Source organism: Urocitellus parryii, chromosome 1 (genome assembly GCF_045843805.1).
Source record: "Urocitellus parryii isolate mUroPar1 chromosome 1, mUroPar1.hap1, whole genome shotgun sequence".
Classification (NCBI taxonomy): domain Eukaryota; kingdom Metazoa; phylum Chordata; class Mammalia; order Rodentia; family Sciuridae; genus Urocitellus; species Urocitellus parryii.
This window is the reverse complement of record NC_135531.1, coordinates 57,462,203-57,479,166: the sequence shown is the minus strand read 5'-3', so window position 1 is coordinate 57,479,166 and position 16,964 is coordinate 57,462,203. Positions and strand designations below refer to the sequence as shown.

General features: G+C 33.5%; 1 protein-coding gene across 1 annotated transcript in view; it reads right to left on the bottom strand.

The window, feature by feature from the left end:
- Ankrd31 (ankyrin repeat domain 31) overlaps nucleotides 1-16,964 on the bottom strand; it is a 184,291-nt gene that overhangs the window by 122,907 nt on the left and 44,420 nt on the right. The window contains 3 exon segments of the mRNA XM_077791084.1: nucleotides 11,496-11,602; nucleotides 12,146-12,426; nucleotides 14,983-15,540. Coding sequence (XP_077647210.1) covers nucleotides 11,496-11,602; nucleotides 12,146-12,426; nucleotides 14,983-15,540 — 946 coding nt within the window.

Here is a 16,964-nt window from a genome sequence, read left to right as displayed (position 1 = left end):
ATCCACTTAAGAATAAGAAATGTTAAAGGGACCAAATTTTGTTCATGTTTTTCACTATTACTTTCTCTTGCTTTTTACCACCAATTTAAGACTTCATCTTTATCCATATTTGCGTCATATTCCCATACCAGTGCCAAATTACTTTAATTTCAGTAGCTTTCTAATATACCTTTTTTCATTTCCAATATATTTTTATTGATTCATTTTAACATAAAATAGAATTCATTTTGACATAATTATAAAAGCAAGAAATATAATTTGTTCTAATTCAGTCTCCAGTACTTCCCTTTTCCCTATCTTCCTCCCTCCTTGTTTCCTTCCCTCTTTTCCACTACCTTTCTGCTATTTATTTACATTTTTTTAAATTAGTGTTTTGTGGCTGTAAAGTATGGCGAGATTCACAGTGGTATATTCATATATGTTCATAGGAAAGTTAGGTCAGATTTATTCTACTGTCTCTTCCTATTCCATCCTTCCTCTCTTCTTTCATTCCACTTTGTCTACTTCATTGGTCTTTCTTCTATTTTTTTTTACCACCCTCCCCCATTTGGATTAGCTTCTTCATACCAGAGAAGACATTTGACCTTTGGATTTTTGGAATTGGCTTATTTCACATTGCATGACAGAATCCAGTTCTATCATTTACTGGCAAATGCTATAAAGTCATTCTTCTTTATGGCTGAGGAATACTCCATTGTGTATATATACACTACATTTTCTTTATCCATTCTCTGTTGAAGGGCACCTACATTTGTTCCATAGCTTAGCTCTTATGGATTGAGCTACTATAAACAGTGATGTGGCTGTGTCTCTGTAGTATACTGATTTTAACTCTTTTGGATATATAACAAGGGTCAAATGGTGGTTCCATTCCAAGTTTTCTGAGGACTCTCCATACTGCTTTCCAGAGAGTTGCACCAATTTGCAATCCCACCAGCAATGTATGAGTGTACCCTTTTCCCCACATCCTCACCAACACTTATTGTTACTTGTATTCTTGATTGTTGCCATTCTGATTGGAGTGAGATGGAATCTCAATGTAGTTTTAATTTGCATTTTTCTAATTGCTAGAGATGAACATTCTTTCATATATTTGTTGACCATTTACATTTTTTTCCTGTAAATTGCCTGTTCTGTTCCTTTTTCCACTTATTAATTGGGTTCTTTGTTGTTTTGGTATTAAGTTTTTGAGTTCTTTGGATATCCTGGATATTGATGCTCTATCTGAAGTGCAGGTAGCAAAGATTTTCTTCCATTCTGGAAGCTCTCTCTTCATCCTTTTGATTGTTTTCTTTGCTGTGAAAAAGCTTTTTAATTTGATGTCATCCCATTTATTAATTTTCTATTTTATTTCTTGTGCTTTAAGAGTCTTGTTAAGGATGTCAGTTCCTTAGCCAACATTTTGGAGTGTCAGGCCTATATTTTCTTCTAGAAGTGCAGAGTTTCTGGTCTAATTCCTAGGTCTTTGATCCACTTGGGGTTGAGTTTTGTGCAGGTGAGAGATGGGGGTTCAATTTCTTTCTGCTACATATGGATTTCCAGTTTTCCCAGCACCATCATTTGTTTAAAAATAGGCTATCTTTTCTCCAGCATGTGTTTTTAGCACCTTTGTCTTATATCAGATAACTGGATTTATGGTTTGTCTCTGTGTCTTCTACTCTATTCCATTAGTCTTTGTGTCTGTTTTGGTGCCAGTACCATTTTGGCTTTGTTACTATAGCTCTGCAATATAATTTAAGTCTTGTATTGTGAAGCTTCCTGCTTCACTTTTCTCACTAAGGATTGCTTCTGCTGTTCTAGGTCTCTTATTTTCCCAAATGAATTTCAAAACTGCTTTTTCTAGTTCTGTAAGGAATGTCATTGGAATTTTAATGAGAGCTACACTAAATCCGTATAGTGTTTGGGTAGTATGACCATTTGGACAATATCAGTTCTGCCTATACAGGAATGTGGGAGGTTTTTCCATCTTCTAAGTTCTTCTTCAATTTCTTTCTTTAGTGTTTTATAGTTTTCATTGTAGAGGTCATTTACCTCTTTTGTCAGATTGATTCCCAAGTATTTTTTAAATCCAATCTGCTTACCCATATGTGTTTTGATTAAAGAGTTTAGACTGTTTACATTCAATGTTATTATTGAGATGATTTTTATTTCCTGCTATTTTGATTTATTTCTAATGTTTAAATTGGACTTGTTTCTTCTTTAATTGACTATTCTCCTAGTGGAATTCCTCCCTATGCTGGTTTTCATTCTTATTCTTTATTTCTTCTTCATGAAAATTTTGTTAAATATGTTTTATAGTACAGGATTTGTAGTTATGAATTCTAGCTTTTGTTTATCATGGAAGGTTTTTATCTCATCTTCAACTCTGAAGCTTAATTTTGCTGTCCAGTATTCCTGCTTGGCACACATTTTCTGTCAGAGCTTTGTATATATTATTTCAAGCTCTCCTGGCTTTTAGGAGTTGGGTTGAGAAATCAGTTGAAATCCAGACAGATTTACTCCTAAATGTGACCAGTCTTTTTTCTCTTGAAGCTTTTAAAATTCTGTCCTTATTCTGTATGTTAGGCATTTTCATAATAATGTGTCTTGAAGTGAATCTCTTGTGATTTTCTATATTTGGAGTTCTATATGCTTCTTGTATTTGAATTTCCATCTCATTAGTAAGCAGATTGGATTTAAAAAAATACTTGGGAATCAAATCTAACAAAAGAAGTAAATAGAACCTCTACAATGAATACTACAGAACACTACAGAAAGAAATTGAAGAAGAACTTAGAAGATGGAAAAACCTCCAATGTTCCTGAATAGACAGAACTGATATTGTCCAAATGGTCATACTACCCAAACACTATATGGATTTAATGCAGCTCCAATCAAAATTCCAGTGACATTCCTCACAGAACTAGAAAAAGCAGTTTTGAAATTCATTTGGGAAAATAAGAGACCTAGAACAGCAGAAGCAATCCTTAGTGAGAAAAGTGAAGCATATTATTTCATTGAAAAGATTGTGCACATTTTTTAGTTTGTATTTCAGAGCCTTCATATACCCCAGTGAATCTTAAATTTGGCCTTTCAATGTTATCCTAGATTTCTTGAATTTTCTGTTCATGGTTTCTTAATATCTTTTCTCTTTTAAAAAAATTTTTAATTTTTTAAATTGTTTTAATTAGTTATATATGACATTAGAATGCATTTATGCACTTTGATATATCACACATAGATGGGATATAATTTCTCATTTTTCTGAATGTACATGTTTCAGAATCATATGGGCCATGCATTCACATATATACATACAGTAATAATGTCTGTTTCATTCTACTGTCTTTCCTATCCCCACATCCCCACCTCTCCCTTCCCATCACTTCCCTCTACCTAATCTAACTTGTAATGCTATTCTTCCCTAGTGCCCCCTGCCTTATTATGAATTAGCATCTGCATATTAGAGAAAACATTAGGCCTTTCGTTTTGTGGAATTGGCTTATTTTGCTTAGCATGATATTCTCCAACTCCAACCATTTACTGGCAAATTCCATAATTTTACTCTTTTATAAAGCTGAGTAATATTCCATTGAGTATATATACCATATTTTCTTTATCCATTCATCTATTGAGGGACATCTAGGTTGGTTCCATAGTCTAGCTATTTTGAATTGAACTGCTATAAACACTGATGTGGCTGTGTCACTATAGTATGCTGATTTTAAATCCTTTGGGTATAAACCAAGGGGTGGGATAGCAGGGTCAAATGGTGATTCCATTCCCAATTTTCTGAGGAATCTCCATACTGCTTTCCATAGTGGTTGTACCAATTTGCAGTTCCACCAATAATGTATGAGTGTACTTTTTTCATCACATCCTTGCCAACATTTATTGTTGCCTATATTTTTGATGACTGCCATTCTAACAGGAGTGAGATGAAATCTTAGAGTAGTTTTGATTTGCATTTCTCTAATTGCTAGAGATGTTGAACACTTTTTCATATATTTGTTTATCAATTGTATTTCTTCTTCTGTAAAGTGTCTGTTCAATTCCTTAGACCATTTATTGACTGTTTTTTTTTTTTTGGTGTTAAATATTTTAAGTTCTTTATATATCCTAGAGATTAATGCTTTTTGGAGGTGGATGTTGTATTTTCTCCCCATCTGTAGGCTCTTTCATCACTTTATTAATTGTTTCCTTTGCTGAGAAAAGCTTTTTAATTTGAATCCACCCCATTTATTAATTCTTGATTTTACTTCTTGAGCTTTAAGAGTCTTGTTAAGGAAGTCAGATCCTAGGCCAATGTGGTGAAGATTTGGGTCTATTTTTTCTTCTATTAGGTGCAGGGTCTCTGTTCTAGTGCCTAAGTCTTTGATCCACTTTGAGTTTATTTTTGTGCAGGGTGAGAGACAAAGGTTTAATTTCACTTTGCTACATACGGATTTTCAGTTTTGCTAGCACCATTTATTGAATAGACTATGTTTTCTCCAGTGAATGTTTTTGGTACCTTTGTCTAGTATGACACAACCATATTTATGTGGGTTTGTTTCTGTGTCCTCTATTCTGTACCACTGGTCTATAAGCCTATTTTGGTGCCATTACCATGCTGTTTTTATTACTATAGCTCTGTAATATAGTTTAAGGTCTAGTACGATGCCTCCTGCTTCACTTTTCCTGCTAAGGATTGCTTTAGCTATTCTGGGTCTCTTATTTTTCTAAATAAATTTCAATGTTTGCTTTTCTAATTCTATGAAAAATATCACTGAGATTTTAATAGGAATTGCATTAAATCTGTATAACACTTTTGGTAGTATGGCCATTTTGACAATATTAATTTTGCCTATCCAGGGAGATCTTTCCATCTTCTGAGGTTTTCTTCAATTTCTTTCTTTAGAGTTCTGTAGTTTGCCAACCAAGAATTTTATATACAGCAAAATTAAGTTTCAGATTTGAAAATGTATTTGAAACATTTCATGATAAACAAAAATTAAAAGAATTCACAACTAGAAAGCCTACACTACAGAGCATTCTCAACAAAATTTTCCATGGGGATAAAGTGAAAACCAACAAAGGGAGGAGCTACACTAAAGTGACAATCAACCAAATGAGAAACTAAGACAAATCAAAAACCAGAAATAAATCAAAATGACAGGGAATACACATCATGCTCAATGATAACCTTACCTTGCATGTTAACAGCCTAAACTGTTAGATTTAAACTGACTGGCAGATTGAATTAAAAAGCAAGACCCAACAATATGCTGTCTTCAAGAGACTTCACTTCAAGGGCAAAGACTTCCACAGGCTGAGGTGAAAGAATAGGAAAAAACTTCATATGGATTCACTCATATGGATTGCATAAACAAGCAGGGATTTCCATTCTCATTTCAGATAAAGTAGACTTCAAACCAAAGTTAGTCAGAGTATACAAAGAAGGACATTCATACTTCTTAAGAGAAGTATATATAAGCAGAACATAACAATTATAAATTTTTATGCCCCAAACAATGGAGCATCTATGTACATCAAACAAACCCTTCTCAATTTCAAGCATCAGATAGAACACAATACAACAATACTGGGTGACTTTAACACACCTCTCTCACTACTGGACAGATCTTCCAAACAAAAACTAAATAAGAAAACTATAGAACTAAACAATACAATCAATAATTTAGACTTAACAGACATATATAGAATATTTCATCTGTCAATGAGCAAATTATACTTTCTTCTCAGCAGCACATGGCTCCTTCTCTAAAATAGACAATATCTTATGACACAAAGCAATTCTTAGCAAATACAAAAAAGCAGAGATAATATCCTGCATTCTACCAGACCACAATGGAATGAAATTAGAAATAAATGATAAAATAAAAATAGAAGCTACTGTAACAAATGGAGACTAAATAATACACAATTGAATGATGAATGGATAGTAGAAGAAATCAAGGATGAAATAAAAAAATTCTTGGAAGTAAAAGAGAACACTGATGCAACATATCAAAAATCTCTGAGACACTATGAAGGCAGTACTAAGAGTAAAGTTTATTTCACTGAATGTATTCATTAAAAGAATAAAAAGTCAACAAATAAATGACCTACCACTACACTCCATGCACTAGAAAAAGAAGAACAAATCAACACCAAAAGCAGTAGCAGACAGGAAATAATTAAAATCAGAGCTGAAGTCAATGAAATTGAAACAAAAGAAATAATTGAAAAAATTGACAAAACAAAAAAAGCTGATTCTTTGAAAAAATAAATAAAATAGATAAACCCCTGGCCATGCTAACGAAGAGAAAAAGAGAGAAAACTCAAATTACTAAAATACAAGATGAAGAAGGAAATATCACAATGGACACGTCTGAAATACAGAAGATAATTAGAAACTATTTGGAAAATTTATACTCTAATAAAATAGAAAACATTGAAGACTGACAAATTTCTAGAGACATATGACCTACCCAAACTAAATGAGGAGGTCATACATGATTTAAATAGATCATTTTCAAGTAATGAAATAGAAAATGCAATCAAAACCAACCAAGAAAAGCCCAGAACCAGACGGATTCTCAGCCGAGTTCGATAAGACTTTCAAAAAAGAATTAACACCAATATTCCTCAAAGTATTCCATGAAATAGAAAAAGAGGGAACTCTTCCAAGCTCATTCTATGAGGCTAATATCACCCTGATACCCAAACCAGACAAAGATCCATCAAGAAAAGAAAACTTCAGATCAATATACCTGATGAACATAGATGCAAAAATTTTCAATAAAATTCTGGCAAATGGCATACAAAAACATATTAAAAAGATAGTGCACCACAATCAAGTGAGATTTATCTCAGGGATACAGGGTTGGTTCGACATACAGAAATCAATAAACATAATAAATACATCATATGAGTAGACTTAAAAAAAAGAATGATATGATCCTCTCAATTGATGCAGAAAAAGCATTTGATAAGATACAGCACACCTTCATGTTCAAAACACTATAAAAACTAGAGATAGTAATAACATACCTCAACACTGTAAAAGCTTCATATGCTAAACCCAAGGCCAGCATCATTCTAAATGGAGAAAAAATGAAAGCATTTCCTTAAAAACTGGAACAAGACAGAGATGCCCTCTTTCACCACTTCTATTTAACATAGTTCTTGAAACTCTAGCCAGAGTAATTAGATAAAAAATTAAAGCGATACAGACAGGAAAAGAACTCAAATTAGCACTAATTGACAGCAATATGATTCTATATACATAGAAGGCCCAAAAAATTCCACCAGAAAACATCTAGAACTAATAAAATGGATTCAGCAAAGTATTCAACACCCATAAATCAAACACATTCCTATATATCAACGAAGAATCCACTGAAAGAGAAATTAGGAAAAACTACTCCATTCACAATTGCCTCAAAAAATAAAATAAAATAAAATACCTGGAATCAATCTAACAAAAGAGGTAAAAGACCTCTACAATGAAAACATCTTTTCTTTATGGTCAATTTTATTTTCAAGATTATATGCTTTGTCTTTAAGGCCTGAAAAATCTATCTTCAAAGTGATCCAATCTGTTGGCAATGCTTTCCACTGAAGTTTTAATTGGGTTTACTGAATTCTTAATTTTGAGGATCCCATTTGGTTCTTTTTCAGAATCTTTTATTGAAGTGATCTTTCACTTACTGTGTTTTCTCTTTGATTTTACTTCTTACATCTTCTTTTAGCTCATAGAACATACCAACTATGAACTTTTTAAATTCTTTCTTTGACATTTTCTCTACTATAGTGTCGATGAAGTCTGTTGTTGAAGCGTTATAAGCTGTTTACGATGGTTTGTTCTCTTGCTTTTTCATATTGTTTATATCGGTATAGTTCTCACTTCTTTTAAGTGAAAGACTATTTTGTGAGCTTCTTTCTCTTAAGAGCCCTGGGTTGAGTGAATATCTAGATAATAAGATTTTAAGTCAATGTGTAACCTCTGATAATCCCAATATCAGCACAGCTTTAAGAGATGTCACTGAGGGCTAGGGTTGTGGCTCAGTGGTAGAGCACTTGCCTAGCAGGTGTGAGATACTGAGTTTGATTCTCAGCACCACATAAACAATAAGTAAAATAAAGTCATTATGTCTAAGTACAACTAAAAATATTTCTTAAAAATATGTCACTGAACCGTATTTACTATAATCACTTCATGGCCAAGCTTCTTTCTATTCAACCTTATAAGAAACAAAAATTTGTTGCAATTGTTCTCCATGGTTCCTCAAATTCAAGTATAAAACTATAATAAAGTTCTAGAATACATCAAAAATTAGTTATTAAATTTAGTAAACTCACTATAACCTTCAATGTGAACTAAAGTGGGGTCAGAAGAAAGACAGGGCAAAAAGAAGAGAGAAAGACAAGAGAGAGAGAAGTTATAAAAGAATAATTACACCAAGGTAGAAAGGAGAAATAGATTAATGGTTAGTATTTGAGGTAGTATCCGATTATGCAAGAAGATGGGCAGGGGGTAAGAAGAACAAGTATAAACTAGAGTTAGGAAAACAAAGTTAAGAAGATTGATTCTAATTAATGCTAAAAAACATTACATGAAAAATATTCAAACAGGTTGAAGGTACAATGTTGGCAATTGGATTAAAAATTAAAAAGTTATTTATAAATCAAGTAGACATTAGAGTTGTTTATAGTAGACCATATCAAGGCAAGGAAAATTTTTATTAAATTTTGGTTTGGATTTCATTAGGGTTTAGACATTTAGCAGATGTCCATCAGTCTTTCACAGGAGCCAATTCCCTAGTTGCTATGAACCTCCTACTAGCAACTTCTGGTTTATCAGCTCAAGGGCCTACAGGTGACCAGTTAGTACTGTGAGTTGGCTGTTTCTATTGTGTACAGTAATACAAGATGCAGGCTTTGGAGTGTCCCTGTGATTGCTATGGGTCACTGTATAGCTGCATCTACCAGATTCTTTTCAAAGTAGTGAAAATCCCCATGCCTGTCTGTGAATTCAGGAACTCTGGCTATGAGTTTTCCATGGGTGTTCTGTGGTGCAGAAGTATTCCCCTGATCAAGCTGCTCTCTGAGGTACTGTAGTGAAAGGTTTCTGGTGGCTCACCTGGACCATAGTCTCCACTGCCCCCGGTTGTGAATGGTGGGCATTGATTCCCTCTGTTTACTAAGTCTGATGCAATGTCCTACAAGTATTCAAACAATGCCCTGTCACTTGCCAAGTGTGACCACAGGTCAGGTTGTGCACCAGTTAAGGCTGGGATCAACCCCTTCCTGTTGCATAGATTCTGATAATTTTCCGCTGGGCAGTTTCCCTCTGGTATGGCCTGCAATCCCGGGGAACAACCGTAGGTTTCCCAGGGTGCCTTTCCCCAATGTCAGTGCTGGATTTGGTGAATCTGCTTTCCTCTGTTCAGGGCCACAGCTGCTTCATTGCTGTCCCTGTCTGAATTGAGTGAGTGGACGCTGCACAGAGCTTTCTGCCCTTGCCTGGGTCCCAGAGGCTGAGCAGTGTTAGGTGCAATTTCTTGGTATAGTTCCCAGTAGCTCATTCTCCTTGTTTGAGATAAGGGAGTAAAAGAGGGGATTTCATTGATTTTGGGGTAGTAGTGGTCCTTCTAGAAGTTCTTTCCGGCCAGATTCTTAAGAGATCCCACTGCAAAGGACTTTCCTTTGGTTTAATTTGCAGCTGTCTGGGCATGGGAAGATGTTGTGCTGATTTAAGGAGGTGACTGGTCTGCTGAAGGCTCCAGAGATGACTGCAGACCCCTAGCTCAATTTTCTTTTCATAAATTTGTTTAAGTTGTTTACTCTGTTTTAAGGATCCATCTGTTACACTTGTGTTTTTCCTTTTAAGTAGGTGAGCTTAAGAGATTTTTTGGCTCCCCCACCATTTTCTCTCTCTGTTGCCCCTCCCCCCTTCCTATCCCCAGGTTCAAGTTCAGGATTAGGGGACTCTGAGCTTGTTTTCTACTCTGGTAATCTATCTTCCAGTCTTTCCAGATCTCACACTTTGTAATACTGAGTCTTAGAACATTTATTTTGTCATCCATCTCTCAATTCTGCTTTTCCTTGACTACTTTCCTTCCATGTTGTAAAGAGATGGGTACTCACTATCTAGTTCACTTCCACCATCTTCCTGTCTCCTCTAATATGCTTTGATATTATATAGAACAGGGTCCTGCCACTCTACCTTCCCTTTGCTTTTTTCAGAATTTTCTTATCTAGTTTTTCATAATTACTTTTCCAGCTGAAATTTAGTATCATTTTATAACATTGCCATAGCTATCCTCCAGCTCTGTTAAAAAAAAAAAAAAACAACACCTAAACAATAAAACAATGAACAAATATACAAAAATCTATTTTGATAGAGATCTCTTGTATTTATTAAGTAATTAAGAGAGAAGTAAGTTTCTTGTAACACGTGATCTTTTTAGTCAAGAGCAAAGTTCTTCTTTCCATTTATTTGAGTCTTTTTATTTTAATGTACCTCAGCAGAATTTGTAAGCTCTCTTCTTACAGGTATTTATCATATTTCTTAACACTGATATAAGCAGGTATTGTCTGTCTTTTGTAACAATTATAAATTGGATATTCTCTTGTATTTCTAGTTAATAATTATATAAAATATATTAATTTTATCTTCTTTGGTTTATTGAATTTTTATTTTGAATAATTTCAGACTTATAGGAAAGTTATAAAAACAAACAAAGGGTTGGGGATATAGGTTAGTGGTAGAGCACCTGCCTAGTATGTATGCAAGGCCTTGGATTTAATCCTTAGTACTGAAAAAAGAAAAAAAAAAAAAAAGAAGAGCAAAGAATTCATTCATTGTCAACATTTTGCCACAACTTTAAACAGTCTACTTCCCTCTTCATTTATACATATACACACATAAAAAATAAAATGAGTACCTTTTATATACCATATCCTTTTACCATTAATATTTAAGTGTTTATTTTCTAAGAACAGGACATTCTTTTATATAACCCAGTATTATTATCAAATTCAGGAAATTTAACACTGATACAATCTGCAGTCCATATTCCAATTTTGCCAATTTTCCACTATTATATTTTAACCAATGTTTCTAGATTCTCTTATTATATTTGAGAGGTTTTCTCAGTTCAATCGTTTGGGTTATTCAGGAACATAGATAAGAGATAAGAACAATAACAATCTGGCTTTGTTCTTTTCTCCACTACTCTTGGTATAAATTCTCACAGTCTTGTTAGGCTGGTCAAATACCGAAATTTGAAAAGACTTCTGTATTTACCCTCTCCAAAACAGAAATATAGAAAAAAATACCAGCCTATGAGCCAGAAGTTTACGATCAAATCCCAGTTATGTGTGATGCTGGAAAAACCTTACCATCTCTGAAGTTCAGTTTCCTCATCAATAAAATGAGAAAGTTGAGATAGATAATCTTTGAATCTTTTCTACCATAATTGTTCCTATGAGACTTAAAGAAATGGAGAAATATCCAAAATATACCTTACCATTTTTTATTGAAAGTCGTTTATTTTTCCTGATCTGTTTACTCTTGAGTCTGGATGAATGGATACTCTTCCCTTTACCTTCAATCATTAAAACAGGATCTTGCATTCTTGAAAAATAAAGGTATTTTTTTAAATTACCATAATTTTTCTACAGGCATTCATGAAAAATCATACCAAATTTTGACTACAATTTTAAAACTCAAAGATATTTTACTGAGCTGTTCTTAAGTAGCAAGGCAGTATTAAATATACAGATTGCTCCTGAGTTAACTACAGATGATTCTGTGACAGACATGCCATATTGCCAGTCTTCATAGATTATAGTTCTCTTTGTGTTTCTCTCCTCTAGGTGTAGTCTCCTATAAATCTGAGTACGCTGAGTCTCCTATATATCACTTCCCAAATCAGGATGCCAGTATCCACTCTATTTCCCCTTTAGGGAAAAAAAGGCAGGTGTTTTCAAGAAATAAGGATTTGCTTAATGGAATGGCACTGATCAAAAACCGCAAAATAAAAAAAGCAGCAACATAAAAAATAATAAAGCTCTTTACTTAGAGGTAACTTTACACTGACCCTAACATTCTCAAACATGTAATTATTTATTAGGTTCATAACATGACTGGGAACAAAGATTCAATTTAATAGCATACCTGAAATTGTTAGTTGAAGATTTATTATTTATTTGATCCTCACAGCTAGGTATTTTTGGTAAAATCTCTTCTGTAATCCTACATATGTCATTTGTACTGTTTGCATCTCGGCGTACTTTCAGTTTTTCTAGTCTAGATGATCTTCTTAATATACATGGAGTTTCCTGGTCAGAGGCATTTTCCATAGAATTTGAATTCCCTTTATTATTTAGTGGCTCACAAGAGGGGACATTTTGATGAGGCAAAGTTGGTAACTCAAATGAACTTAGGTCTTCGACAGTCTGTAAAGATGTAATACATCCATAAATAATTATAATACTGAAAAATATTAACATTAGGAGAAATTAAGTTTGATCTTGTTCTTGGATAAAATTTATATGCTTCTTAAAAGCTGAAAGTGCAAGAATTCACAGGCATGTCAACTAAATTATTTTAATAATAATTAATGTAATAAAAGATAATATAAATTTAAAAACTTAAGATAAGAAGAACATAATTTAGTAAAAATGATTTATTCAATACTCATCTGTAAAATTTAAGGGAAAAACCTAAGACTATTCTTGGTGCTTCAGTTTTATAGGAAGTAATAAAAATGACAAAACCCATAAAAACATTAGAAATGCCATACTAGAGTTGGACATGATGTTACACACCTGTAATTCCAGTGGTTTGGGAGGCTGAGGCAGAGGATCACAGGTTCAAAGCCAGCAATTTAGCAAGGCTCTAAGTAACTCATCGAGAGAAACCCTGTCTCAAAAAATAAAAATGGGGGCTGGGGATGTGGCTCAAGCGGTAGCGCGCTCGCCTGGCATGCGTGCGGCCCGGGTTCGATCCTCAGCACCACATACCAACAAAGATGTTGTGTCCGCCAAGAACTAAGAAATAAATATTAAAAATTCTCTCTCTCTCTCTCTCCTCTCTCACTCTCTCTTTAAAAAAAAAAAAAAAATGGCTGAGGATGTGGGTCAATGGTTAAGTGCTCTTGGGTTCAGTATCTTATACAAAAGGAAAAGAAAAAAAAAAGCCATACTAGGCCATATCAGTGGTCTACTTAGCCTAGTATTTTGTTATTTAGCAGCAACAATAAGGGACATTAAAACTTGTGGGACAAGATAGTATATAACCTTATTTACACTGATTTTAAAAAGGTCACAGTATAACCTGAATTGCTCTAGTTTTCCTTAATAATCCATTATAAATTTAATTTCCATGAAGATCTTTATTTTACACATATCATCTAAACCTTTAGCTTATTTATATATCCAGTTTGTAAAGGTTCAAGATAAAAATTTCCATATTTTTATCACACTTGAATTAGAGTATTTAACTTGATCTGTTCTGTTCTAAGCACATCTCTTTTCTACTTTTAAAAGTTTTTTTCTTTTATTTTGAAGACTTGCCAAGTTTGTGCTCCCTTTATGAGTACCTATCATAATTTCCCATACATTTTACTCATATTCCTTCTTTTCAGATTAGAGCACTACAATGTTTAATTTTTATCCCCTATCTCCATAATCAGTGTTTGTCCTTGTCTCTGTCTCTCTCTTAGTCCTATTATATCTGTTTGGGGATATGATAATCAGAACCCCATGTAGTATTATTCTAGGCATATATGTTGCAACATGAGCTCAGCAATCTAAATCTTACCAAGGATATTCACAGGAGCATTTTGGTAATAGTTAAAATACAAAGAGAATCCAAATGACCACCATTAATGAACTGTTTAAATAAATTACAATATACTCATATATTGTAAGACCATTTAGCAAGTTAAAATATTTAAGTAGTATTATATTTCCTGACACTGGAAAAAATAACCAAGATGTATTATTAAATTTCAAAAATAAGTTGTAAAGCATTCTGGATAAAATCCCATGTGAGTAAAATAAACTTAAATAGACTATAATAGCAATAATTAGACATAGACGTACCAAACTGCTAAGAGTGAAAACTCGTAGTGGTGCATGCCTGCAATCCTATTAGTTCAGGAGGCTAAGGCAGGAGGATTGCCAAGTTCAAAGCCAGCCTCAGCAATTTAGTGAGACCCTAAGCAACTCAAAATAAAAAAAGGGGGGGAGGAGGCTGGGGATGTGGCTCAGTGGTTAAGCAACCCCCTGGGTTCAATCCCTGGTACGAAAATTTTAAAAAAGAGTGAAAACTTTAGAGTGGAACTGAGGCAAAGGAGCACTTTTTGTTTCTATATTATTATTTAATGCTGTAATGTTTGATTTCTTTTAAAAATGAAGATTCAAATTGCCAACATGAAAAAGAAACTTGGAACGTAGTAGGGCCTCTACATATAACATTGCTGGAATTCTGGCAGTATTCTCAGACACAGAAGGCAAAGTTCTGCTAAAACTGGGCATTTTTCTCCCTCACCTGGCAGCCCAACTACATTCTATAAATTAATGTGAGGTATCTTGTCTCTACTCTGAATCCAGGTAAACATAATGATTTTCTGAGCTAACAGAGAAATTTCTGGTAAAGAACCTTTCTTTCCTATATACACAAGAAAATTAATGATAAGCCTTCTCAGGTCTATTGGGGAAAAATCTATTTTAGCTTCCTAACCCCTTGAAAACTGTATGCAAGAACTTTTAAAAAGACCACTATATGCCTCAAAATTAGAAAATATCTTCTAAGATGTTGATATTTGGTAGAAGATTTGAATTTAATACAATGTAGATTTACTTGTTAAATGTCAACAATATAAAAAGGCAAAATCATCAACTCATACTTGCACCTACTTGTTCCACTGCTAGACCATTGTCCCGCAGCCCAGCTAAGTTGGAACTTTGCTCTAATGATAGAGTAGAATGAAGAGATTCAAAATTCACCTGTGCTATTTGTGTACAATCTTCATCAGTTTGGGACATAACAGGCTCTACTTCTAAACATCCATTTTCATCACTAAGATTGCTGCCTTCCTCTGTTCTGTGACAGATGGGTCCCAGCTTGGTTTCTGACAATGTGTTCAGGGCTGCCAGTAACTCTGCAGGTAATGTATCATCCTTTGTGTTTTCTAGCAAATCTCTGCTATAAGCTGATGAAGCATTCAAAGGTATTTCTATGGAACTTGGGGAGTTAATCAATTCTCCAGGATCAAAATCATTCATTATTTCTAACAGTCTTTCCTCCTGGGTGCTGTCTGGTGATGTTAGCAATCTTTCTAAGGCAGACACAAAAGTTTCAAGGGAGCTTTCTTCATCCTTAGTTTCTTTAGAAGTCATAGTCATTGAAACTTCCTCCCCAGGTTCAGAAAATGCATGTGGTACTGCTAAGATCTTCTCTTGCTCTGTTAATGATTTCTCCTTTACAGCAAGCATACCAGATACTGTAATAGCAGTACCTGCAAGAAGGCTAATTTCAGGGGAATCTCTGTTTTCACTTAGTTCCTGTATATTCCAAAAAGAAATTCCATCATTACAGCATATACAAGAAAACATTTGAAATTTAAAATTGATAGTTTTGTAATTTATTTTGTTTGTAAGTTACCCTCAAAAAGTGGTTTTTATCAACTGTCCTCATCCTTAAGTAAAAAGAATATTCCTTACTACTTTCTTATACCAAATTACTAAGACTGAATACATAATTAATCACTTAATAATGGACCCAGTGTAACTCTGGCTGGACCATAGTTACAGATGGAAAATGATCAATTTAATTAAGTTTAAATTATCTGTGCTAATAGAAGACACAGATGTAACAGTTAAAGTAACAGGTCATCTCAAAACTTCATAGCAGTTAATTACAAAATTATTTCTTACCAAAGCTTGTATTTAGTTTTATAAAAATTATTAATTAGGAATAAAATTATGTAATTCACCTTATTTTTAGTCCCTATCTTTGTATTAACATACAATTAAGAGGTGAAAAGACTGAAGGACAGGAAATCTGAGGGGAAAATAGGAGAATTGAGGGTGCAATCTGTGAAAGTATTATAAGCCCTGGTTATAAATTAATGGATCTGGGTTGTGATATTTTAAAGAAAATACACAACACTTACATTTCAAATAACCATTACTTTTCCAAGATATTACCTTAATAAATATATTGCACCTATTCTCACAATGTTTATAATGTTCAAAATATTATTATAATCTCTCCTGAAAAACTGATTTCAAAATCAGTTGATAAGTCATTCAAGAATATAACATACTTTAAAGGTATTGAATTTTTTTCCAGCAACAAAAAACTAGTAATTTGCTTGACCTTAAATAACAGAATGGGTTTCAATGACTTTGGCTGTTTCCAAAAATCAAATCTACCACCTCTTTCACAGAATGCACTATTATTTTTTTTAGCCTTCTAATATTTATAACATGTTTATAAATAAAAAAATTTTTGTTCTTCCACTGATCTTTTTCTATCTGGCACCATTTATCTTCTATGAATACAGCATATAGAGATTAAGAAGATATATTTATTTATTAGTAATACTAACTACAATTTGCTGGGAAAGCTAAAGAAATTTAAAAATGAATCAAGAACTAGATCTTACCCATTCTTTAATCGGTATCTTATTAAGGCCTCCCTCCTATTTGAAGTCCTTATGTCTACTAAATATAAGGCATTAGGTATAACAAACAATCCCACAGAGTCTAGTATCTTGCAAGAAAATGTCACCAGGGAGGCAGAGGCCATGTAGAATTTTATAATTGTTTGAAAAATACTTGACAAAACAAAATTAAATCAGCTGCTTTACTACAGAACTTTTCAGAGCATATGCACTGTAAATATCTGGGGAAACTTTAGGACACTGTGTTCTTCATAGTTTTGTCCAAAAAGAATCTTTCTTTTTCCTCAGAAGATCTATTAA